This window comes from Neltuma alba, unplaced genomic scaffold, assembly GCF_004799145.2.
Source record: "Neltuma alba isolate B1F8T4 unplaced genomic scaffold, ASM479914v2 tig00012894_pilon, whole genome shotgun sequence".
NCBI lineage: Eukaryota > Viridiplantae > Streptophyta > Magnoliopsida > Fabales > Fabaceae > Neltuma > Neltuma alba.
This window is the reverse complement of record NW_021637266.1, coordinates 170451-181374: the sequence shown is the minus strand read 5'-3', so window position 1 is coordinate 181374 and position 10924 is coordinate 170451. Positions and strand designations below refer to the sequence as shown.

The following is a 10924-nucleotide window of genomic DNA, read 5'->3' as shown; positions in this document are numbered from 1 at the left end:
TAAAAATGATCATTTAAAGTAAAAAAATAAAACCTTACTCAGCTAAATAAAATTTAAATGATTCACATATGATGTGCATTAGTGCACATTCATAAAGATTTGTATCAAGTTTATATTATATAGTTTCACTTCTTTATATTAATTCCTTTCCAAATAGACGATTGCATGATTGTGATTTTTTCCTTTTGCCAACGCATAATTTTGATTATGAATAATTTAATTCAGGATAAAATTACGGATAAAGTCCAATTATCTCTGCAATCAATTTAAATTCAGGATAAAGATTACTACATATAGCCGTTCTCCGAATATATAGCAATATTCTTTTATTTTATAGCTAGCTGAAAGACGTTAACACTGAATTGTACTAATTATGTTCTCTAAATTTTCTTTTGATAAAGCATTTCTAAATTTTGTGAACTATCTTCATTTGTGATGGAGAAATACGATAATTGCACGTCAACCGCAAAAGAACAGACCGCCATTTTTGTTCACGATATGTGTTTGTGGGACAATTTTTTGTTTGCCTTCATGTTAACTTCAAATGGTTGAACTTATTATTGTTTTTACTTAAGGAACATTTACTGCACAATTACTTCCACTTGTATCCAAATTGAATAATAATATAATACTACCTGCGGTCCTAATTATAATTAAGACCGCAGTCAATAATTTTTGTCTCAAATGTATAGTAATATAGAAACTAAATAATCTCTTTTTTAAGCATTCTTTTTTGCATGTTTTCTTTAACCAAGCAAAAGAAATCCCAATTGCCTTCGACATGGCAACCCAGTCTTGTAGCAATTAGGAGTCAAATTCCAATACGTCTTGTGTCTTCTGAATCCAATTTTTCTTCAATAAAGAACATTCCAATTTATAATTATTAATGACTAAACATATTTCCTGTAGATTGTACGAATTTTAAAATAAACCACAAGATTTCTAAATAGTATGGCTCAATATAAATTTTCTATTATATATTATTAAAGTCAAAATAATCAAAAGAAACCAAACCTTGATTACTATCCTTTGCCCATCCACAGCACCTTAATAATCTTAATAAACTAAACCTTGGAATATATGCATGCAGGAAAATTCTCGTTGAAAATCCAATTAAAAATATTTTATTTATGAGAAAACAAATTGGTATGAAGGACAATGTTAAAAGATATCATTCATGAAAGCTCTTCAATAAATGAGAAGTCACGAGTTCGATTCAATTTATAATCTCATACCGTTAGACCATATCCCTTTAATTACAAAATTTTTTTTGCCAACCTTTAATTACACACACACACCCACACAATTTGTGACCCTTTGTTGGGTGTTCTTTGCATTCCTATTCTCTGTACCGCATTATATAGATAAAATACAGGAGTCTTGTCCAATCATGTACTTCATCCACATTATAACAGAGAATCCATAAGCGAAACTCAAAACTCTTTCTTCTATACATTCATGGGGGGAAAAGCCACATGAGGCCATACATAAAAGCTTTCCGACTCAAATTGATGATTTTTCACCCTGTATGTTCCATGTACTTCTTGAAGTGTCCAATCGGCATCTGAAATCCATGGCCTTGAGAAATCGATTTCATTGCATACCAATTAATTTTTAGCTCACACTTCCCCAATAACACCAACTAGTTTTCACCCTCAAACCAAGAAATAACGTCAAAGCAACCCCAGTTTGAGCTCATGCAGGTGGAGAAATCATGCCATGGCTTGAGCCATCAGGGAACGATACGAGAGCTGCTGTTCATAAAGGCTACGGAAAATTTTGTACTTGGTGTCGTGGTATTTCTTCACCTTAGGGTCTTCAGATGGACGAATGACCTGCCATAATTCAGTCACTTGATTAGACTATACAAGGGACAATAAAGGCTACTTCATGACTGTTTAACACACATCTTTTAATTGAAAAAAAGGTAACGTGAGGAGGGATTTGAATTCTTGCTACCCCAGGTGGCTGACATGGCAAAATCTATTAATCGGTTCGCCAGGGATCAAGGAATCTGTCTTCAATTTTCTAAGTGCAGAATCTGATTATCTTTTTTTATTCCAACAACGGCATGCATAAATGAAATTAAACTTAATTCGTGCTGTTTATGGTGGTTTCACCATGCATTGCAGTTCCTAAAACTTTCAAGGTCAGTATCCATTTTATAAAAATGCAGACGGTGCAGAAACCAGAACCATTTAGAAGGTATAATCGCTACATTTACCTTTCTAAAACTAACCTTAAATCCTCATCCAAAGACAGAAATAAAAATACATCAGTTTTTGAGATAGAAAGAAAGGCAAACACACCTGACCAGCTGCATTCAGGGCTTTCATGGCCTCATTAAGGCTAGAAAATTTCTTCGAAGCCACAGCACCCAAAATAGCAGCTCCCAAGAGCACAGATTCACTTTCCCTTGGAAGAATTATTGGGCAGCCTAGGAAAATCATAACCATGATTCCGATTCAAAAATTATAAACGAATACAAATCGAGTGACAATGATGAAATGATATTAAGAAAATCACAGAAAATCCACCGACCTTCGCCAGCATCAATTGAATTTATACTATTAAGAATCCATCTTGGGGAACAATTCGACCTAGTTTTTGTAGGAGACCATAGGATCCCATATACTTGTGTTCAAAACAACAATTGAAATGCTAAATTATTATTTTTTTCCTTGTAATTATTATGACTTTCAAGCATCCTTCTTGTGACTATTAACATTAAAAAAGATCAATATTAGTGTAGGACAAAGATTCTTAACATGGGCGTGCGCACAGAGACAAAGAGGGGGAGAGGGTGTGTGTGTGTGTGTGTGTGTGTGAGAGAGAGAGAGAGAGAGAGAGAGAGAGACCAATAATATCAGCATGTTCCTGAATGAACAAAGGATTCTTTGAAAGGCCACCACATGCAAGTAGGGTCTTGATCTGTAAGCAAAGGGCAGAAGCATTACAAGATTGAAAAGATGTCAGCATTGAATCAGTAATACGAACAGAAATTAGTGACAGGGCTTTACAGCAGTTATTCATAAATTATTTTAGCCTTTTGAAAAAATAATAGACTACTATACTGGCATATACAAGTGACAGTCATGATCTTATAAAAATCTTAGTCCACTGTTTAATGTGAAGGACAGAATAAAGAGATGTTTAGCCCTGGATTTTCCTTCTGACAATAGGCTTTAAAGTGTTACTTATCAAAACCATTGTTTAAGGTTTTGAACAACTTCCTGGGCTTTCAAGTCAGACGGTTCTTTGAAACCAAGGCATATAAAGCTCAGGCTCCCTAGCTGACCGAGCATTAAATGTTTCAGCCGCACATAGGATATGGTAAAATATTATGTCTATTCATAGAAGCTCGGTGTAGCAAATTCCTTCGCAAATCTTACTGTAAAACTGCTGTTTGATTGCTTTAGTTGTTCCCCTGACACAACGAGTACCCAAGGTCTCAATCCTATACTAATTATGGAACGATGCTGTCAGATATGAGTCCACCCAATCAGTATATATTGACCGTTTTAATATCAATCTTATGCCATATAGTCGGAAAATTAATGACAAATTAATAGATACTTGGAAAAACAGCTGCAATCAAATATCATCATTTATAGTTTGTCAAACTTCGCCACTAACTTTTTCATCCAACAGGCATATACCACCTCTCCATAAAGTACAAAGGAGGAGGCAACTATAGAATTTAACAAAGGCAAGTCTCAGACTCTAGGCAAATATCAGAAAATAGTTGAGGGTGTTAGTTACAAGCCAACAGAATATACATATACATATACACATATATATATATTATTCTTGAATATTTGCGACAGTTTAGAGCATCCTTACTTTGTGGCCATGGGCATTGCAATGCTCAACAATATGACGTGTACCATACGCAATTCCCTGTACAGTTGCCAAGTATAAAAGGGCCAACTGTTTCTCACTCGTGTCAAGTGTCAAACCACATACAACTCCTTTTGATTTTGGATCTGCAATGGGAGACCTAAACCATCATACAGAGAAGCCTATTATTTAGAAGCTGTCACAGCTGAAACAGAGGAAATTTTGTCACTAAGCAAACACCTGTTCCCATGGAAGTCAGGAAGAACGTGTATATCTTCAGTCAACGCAGCAACAAAGGGATGGTTCTGCTCAGACATCAACTTCTCCAAGATCTTGTTCAGGAGTTCAAAGACAGAAGCCTCTGAAAAGTTAAAGCAAAGAACAGTTAGCCTTGCTTATATATCAGTGTGGATATGCTCCAAATAAAGCAATAACCTTACTTTGAGAAGCAGCTTGATTAGCAAGGCGAGGAGAGGCAGCATGGTTTTCGATTATATGATCCAATAATGCACCAGTAGCACTCTGACCACCTTCCGTGAGCCAATATTCTGGTACCATCGCTGAACATACAGATGAAGCAAAAAAAATCACCATATAGCAGATGCCAAAAGGAGCAACTGCAAATTTGCTACTTGATCCTAACAAAATTAGATGAATGAAAATAAAATTGGGCATCATTCACATGATAGAGTGAAACGTAACCTCCCATTAAATTTAGCTCCCAATTTTATGTGCGAAAACTTATGTTCTCCAAAAAGAATTTACCGTAGCCAGATGTGGAAACAGCATTACAAGCCCAAAGACATACACAATAAGAGGAATGAGTATGCAATCTTAAAAGTCTAAAATTTCAACATTCAAATGAACTCAGAACCAATCAGAGTAGATAACAATTCATGAATTTTTAACTACACAACACTGAAAATCCTCATCTCAGAGGGAAAATTCCCCCTTGCCCCATTGCAGCTATAATTTTTAACAATTAAGCCTTAACGAAGTTTGAATTGAATAAATGACCGTTACGGTCATTAAAAATGGTATCCACAATAAAAATAAAATGAAGTTACAGGGTTTATTTTAAAGATATAGACTTTAGCCATTCTTTTAACTAAAATCCCTGTACGAATTTTAACAAGTGAATATGCATTACATCTGAAAATACAAAAATAAAGTAAAAGGAATAGATTTGGTTCTCAAAATGCATAAATAAAAATAAAGAGTAGAATTTCATTAAATTTAACCAAAAAATTGTGCATTCAGTTCAATGGTGGGTATGTTATCTATTTTTTCTTTTGAAAAAAAAGGACTAAAGCATAGATCAATTTTTTGTTTGAAGTGATGCCCACCTGTATTTTGAAAATCAAAGGCAAATCTACATGATTTCAGCAAAAAATTAAGAAAGGCAGGCATAATTTATTCACACAATAGTTTGTGCCTATCAAAAGAAGCTACAGTATAATATAGATGTGGCAATTTGCTCATAAAATGGAGAAACTTAAATGATTTACCTGACCAAAATGGTCCCCAAACCCCAGGAATGAACAGCTTGCTCTGTGATACAGCCATATGACAAGTAGAAGTTCCACAAACTAACACCATGCGGTTGCAGATTTCTTCCTTATCATGTCCTGAAGATACAGAATCTCCTATAGGTAAGCAACAATGTTTCCTTTCCTAACTTTAAGGTGTTAAGTCTCAGACCTAAAAGGGCCAAAAGAAGAAATTAATGCATTGTGTCATGGTAACCTTTAGCTTCAGAATCTGACAGGGGCACACTTTCCATTACCCCAACACCACCAGCATGAGCATCGATTAGTGATGTCCCAACAGGAATTCCTGCTACTAGACCCAATTCCTGGACATTTAAGCTCATTAGAAGAATTAAAAGATGCCACAAGTTGGAATTAGTAGCAATGAACTCAAATTCATATTAAAGGAGGAAGGTTGTACTCGTGTTATTGCCATCAAGTAACACATGCTATATTAGGGGATACCTAAGGATCACCACTTTAAATTAATGTGAAATCTTGAGAACAAATTTCTTGCCTTCGCTGCGGTAGGGGTAAGGCCACTACCCAAAGCATGGCCAGGAAAAGCAACACTTCGTCCTGTTATCATGATACATTATCATGTTAAGCCGCAGGAAGAGAGAAATGACAGGTGATCGCAAAAACAGAGTCCATGGTTCATTAAATAAGCACAGAAGCTAAGTTTATGTTAACACAGTTTGAGCCATCGATGAAAATTATCTCCTAAAGTTCAAATTTGATGGACATGTAACAAAAAAATCAGTCCAGATAAAGAAGGTCATTGCCAACATACATGCTTCCATTTTTGCATTTAAAATACTGTGTAATAGAGCATCTATTTACAATTGGATTCAGCATATGCTCCACATGAGGTAGTCTCAAAAGATGCCACTGATTTAAGTAGCTCAATATAAGTCATGAGTATACCTATTTTAGCATGATGTCCTTCAACAAGATCACCCAGCCCTATCTCTTCCCAGAATTCATCATCCCATCCACAAGCTTCCATATCTCGAGAGTCTTTATCATTTATTTGATGCATGTGTGCATGACCAAGATATGTCCACTTACAAACCGTGGTGCACAGGCTACGAGTATCATCTCCAGTTGCCCTAGAAAATTACAATATATTGATCAAAGTGAAGTGAATTTGGCTTGGATACACAGATCCTTGGCATCAAGAATACAGAATACCTGTATGACAACCAATCGCTCAAGTCCATCCACCTGAAAACCATAGACCAAGATTCTGGCAAAGTTTCTTTGACCCATAATAGCTGAAAATTATAACAGTATCAGTAAATAACTAATAAATCCATGATAGAATTCACGAAAATTGCACCATTTTTAATTATAAGTATGATAACACTAACAACACATCACACGAACCAGCCCTGTGCACAGCTGATCAGGTTTGGTAGCTTGAATCTTTAATGGTAAACCTCGTAGCTTGAATCTTTAATGGTAAACCTCGAGTATTTACTTATAATTGTCTCATAGATAAATTTATTTACTCAATGCTACACTCCAAACAAGAATACAAGTAAAGCCGGACAAAAGGATCATTAACCCCAAAGTTTAAGGAGCCAAGAGGCATTCAGCGAAAAAATACATTCTAATCTAATGTTAGTATTAGGGATTCATCATAACTTTTCCATCAGATAGATCAATAAATTCTAGGTCTCATCCAGATCAGAGTATTTTAGTTTCCAGGGTGATGTGTAACGGGATGGTAAAGGGAAGAGAGAAAAGAGAAAAGGAGAGGAATATAAAGCAGACCGGATGGAGTGTAGATGAGAAGTCTCAATATTCCCAACTAAGCTCCTAAGTGAGTCACCCAAACAACGATTTGTAACCTCAGTCTAGCCATCAGTTTAGGGATGATTTTGGCCAACAAGAATGAGGTGGAACCAGGGAATTGTGGATTCCCGTGCTTTTTTGTTCACTGATTTCATAACCATATGATCTCTGAAGTCTACATTCTTAGGCATTATTAACAGAAATCATACAGCCCAATGAAGATACTTCCCTTCGTTTTACTTGCATATCAATCCAACCCTAAACACAATTCGTTTAACAGTCCTCATTCAGTGCCCATCACTATGCTCATTCTGGACTATTAAAAATATGGTTTGGATGGTTTGGATCTAAAATTTTAAATTTACAATTTTTTCCATAATAAATTTATTTTTTCAGAAGAGTCAATTATGATATTATCTTTATTTTAAATTCTATATCTATTAAAATAAAAAATTATTTAACATATAAAAACTACTTAAATTGAATTTGAACCATCCAAAATCAACCTAAATGGTCTAGACTAAGATGAGCACTCCATGCTCATCCTTTTGATGAGCATGTGCTCGCTTCGTTTAAACCTTCAGTTCACAATTTTTCTGCTCCATATGTTATTAATTTCCCTTTTAAAAAATAATTCATTACTAGATAATTCTTATAAATCGTACCATTTGTGTAAGGATGATCAACTACTCTTGTAAACCTTGATGTTCCAAGTTCAATCAACAAGAGAAAACAAGATTCCCTCATGCAGCTCATACCCAGTACCTCTCCCAGTTGTAAAAATGGTTTCAGGTAACCATTGTCATACTACTTAACATTGAAGCAATCGTAGACAAAATGAAGTTTAGAATCACACCACAACCAGGAGAGAGAGAGAGAGAGAGAGAGAGAGAGAGAGAGAGAGAGTGTGTGTGTGTGTGTGTGTGTGTGGAAGCATAGAAAATTTATACACATAATAAAGTAGATAATGAGAAATCTGCAAACAGAAAATGAAATGGTATGAGAAAAGCCTGGGGTTTGGTATGGCTAAATATCAGAACAACAGAGGGGTTCAGCTATATGCGAAGAAAGAATTTAGTAGAGGAAGGGAAACTACATAAAGAAGAAAGGGGTGAAATAACTGGATTACTTCAGACGATACCTTTGGAGGCTCCATTTCCGGTGAAAGAGCGCCACCACAGTACTGTAATACAGGCGAGTTACTGGAATTGATCCTCTCAGCTTGCTCTACTGCTCTATGATCCATCCATACAATCACATTTCTTCTTGAATCACCGCTCCAAGAGACCGAAACAGGAGAGCCATCAGCATCTATCGCAACTGCCATGAATGACCAGTTACAGTTATGCAAATACAATTGAATATTCACTGCTAGGAAGGAAAAAGCAACTATGTCAAATATGTCACATACCAAGAGAACAAGTAGCTGCAAATCCCAGACCCTTTACTTCTTCGGATGCAACTTCTGCTGAAGAGCAGGCCGTTTTTACAGCTGCACAAATTGCATGCCATATATCCGTAGAAGATTGCTGTTTCAAAAAATAGAACATCTCAACACCTAAATTTACACAGGAACCAATCTGGATAAACTAAATAAACTTACGTCTAATGTACAATAAAGCCTTAAAGACTGCCAGAGCCACTAATGTTAACTGTGTTTGACAGTATAGTCCTCATAAATATTAGACGGACTTCATTTGCCAAGATTTGGTAGTAATGAATTCATCCCAAGGATTTGTCATATAGTTTTCACAGTCAGTAGAAAAAAATATAGAATTCATACCCCAACTACAAGATCAGTGAGACGACAAACATATTAAATCTGTGGCTGTCCTACTTGAGCTGCTTGTAGATTTATTGAAAGTCCAATTAGTCAAATACTGTACCTCAACATGGGCACCATCTTTCCATATCTGTATTGGACTGCTAGACGAACCAAGAAGCTTCCCATTCTCATCAAAGAGACCTAAAATTATAGAAGACAGAAGTGTCGGGAAGAAGTAATCAGTGGTTGTTGAATGAAACTGGGATATGCTATAGCACTATTGCTGGTAGCTCAATGCAGCAGTTCTTGGCACTACGTCAGATGTGTAGTGTTGCAATTTTCATATTGCTCCAATATAGCTGATGCTACAGGAGCTACTTTTGTGTATATATAACGCTACAGGTCCTAAATATAAATAGAGCAAATAAAAACAAAATTCAAGTGATTTTACAAATACCACCTCTGGAGACTCACTTGACCAATCTCAGACAAACAATGTTGAATGATTTCGTATTCATTAAGCAATATTTTGTATTGCTTCAAGATTGAATGATTTAGTATTCATGACCAAGAGAAGAGGGCAATGGCACTCTCTTCTTCTTGTGCTCTTATATCATAGATGGGGAAAAAACAGTAACCTCAGAATATGAAGAGGAAATTGAGGCAATGGCTAGTGATGAGCATTATAGTATGTTGCATTTAACGAAGGGGGATTGTATGAATATCTTAGGAAGAAGCTTAAAATCAAAAACTATGTTAAACAATATTTTTTATGATTTAGGTACTCAATGTGATTTATGCACGATTATTGCGTCGCTATGAATCCTCTTTTGATTTTTTAACGTGAGTTTGGTTTTGCATGTATATATTTTTCATTATCAACTACGCTTCAAATATCTTAAAATTGTAAGGTACACTTCCTGGTAGTTGTCCATGAAATGCTATGCGCTTTAGCATGTCAGAGCCCTTGGTGCAGCAAAAGCCCCACACACTATCAATAGCTATGACATTCTCATTTATAATAGTTTGACAGATTTAACAAAAATTTGTTAGCAAGTACAAAGCACGGCTTATAGTGCAGTGACCACGCATTATAAATAACATTGAATTTTACGAGTTATCACTCCAATGGCTCATAAAAATAATACTTTTTTTGTGACAACGTAAATATATGAAACATTAAGGAATGAAGGGTATTTGTTGGAAGGCATTCAGATAAAATGGTGGAAGAGGAAGAAACAACCACAAAGGCTGTTAAATGAGAATCTAGAAATGTTATAACTTGTATAAAAAATTATGAATTTATAAACAGAATTTGAAAACGCAGTGCCAGAAATTGGCAATGGACTAGAGGCTCGAAACAAATTCATGTGGTCTAGGAACTCGGAACAATGGTGATCAAAAGTAACGGCATGTTTCAAAGTCTCAATTTCATCCACAAACTACCGAGTACGGACATTAAATTTCCAAAACCACTTGAACGACAATCGGTCCCTTTGGTGTAAATAGTCAATGGCCTCACCAAGCATGAATAAAACTATCATCACCAACAATAAAGCTCCACACGAATTTGAAATGCACATCACCATCATCATCAAATAAGATGGCTTATTCCAAACAATGCAGAAGAAAGCAAAACTAAACACCAAATCCCGACCCGAAATCGATCATCAGACCAGTAACCAACAAAACAAACTCGAAAACGCACGCACACGAATGACATCTGAAAACAACGGACCTGCGCGGGCGCTGCCGGTGCCGACGTCAACACCGAGGAAGACGCAGCGAGTAGGGTTAGCGGGAGGGGAAGAGGACATCTCGAGGAAAACAGAGTGAAGGCGAGGACTGCGAGGGATATAGGGAGGTGAGGGAGGTTGTTGACCGAGAAGGGACGTGGTTGTGTCAAGCCATGCTCGCCTTCTGCCAGACATTCTCAATCACTACTTCTGTGTAAATATTTATCCTTGGATTTTGATTTCCCTTTCAGAAA

General features: G+C 36.1%; 1 protein-coding gene across 2 annotated transcripts; it reads right to left on the bottom strand.

Moving 5' to 3' along the window:
• Positions 1–1178: 1178 nt before the first annotated feature.
• LOC114732249 (FGGY carbohydrate kinase domain-containing protein) lies at positions 1179–10924 on the bottom strand. 2 transcript variants are annotated; one of them, XM_028919546.1, is made up of 15 exons: positions 10673–10924; positions 9056–9135; positions 8581–8698; positions 8311–8489; positions 6564–6646; positions 6297–6481; positions 5887–5948; positions 5587–5695; positions 5349–5468; positions 4281–4400; positions 4081–4201; positions 3844–4000; positions 2859–2931; positions 2310–2437; positions 1179–1835 (listed from the first exon to the last, which is right to left on the bottom strand). In XM_028919546.1, exons 1-15 carry the CDS (start codon positions 10863–10865, stop codon positions 1713–1715), a joined length of 1851 nt encoding a protein of 616 aa, XP_028775379.1. In that variant the 5' UTR covers positions 10866–10924; the 3' UTR covers positions 1179–1712. The 2 variants fall into 2 exon arrangements, with proteins under 2 accessions (XP_028775379.1, XP_028775380.1); XM_028919547.1 differs by lacking the exon at positions 10673–10924 and having other exon boundaries at positions 8311–8443.

Excerpts from the sequence above, each read along its gene's own strand:
- LOC114732249 (XM_028919546.1), bottom strand. The coding sequence starts at position 10,865 with ATGTCTGGCAGAAGGCGAGCATGGCTTGACACAACCACGTCCCTTCTC. Across the intron at positions 9,136-10,672 it reads CACCGGCAGCGCCCGCGCAG|GTCTCTTTGATGAGAATGGG; the intron begins GTCCGTTGTTTT and ends CTATAATTTTAG. Across the intron at positions 6,647-8,310 it reads CGGAAATGGAGCCTCCAAAG|CTATTATGGGTCAAAGAAAC; the intron begins GTATCGTCTGAA and ends TATAATTTTCAG.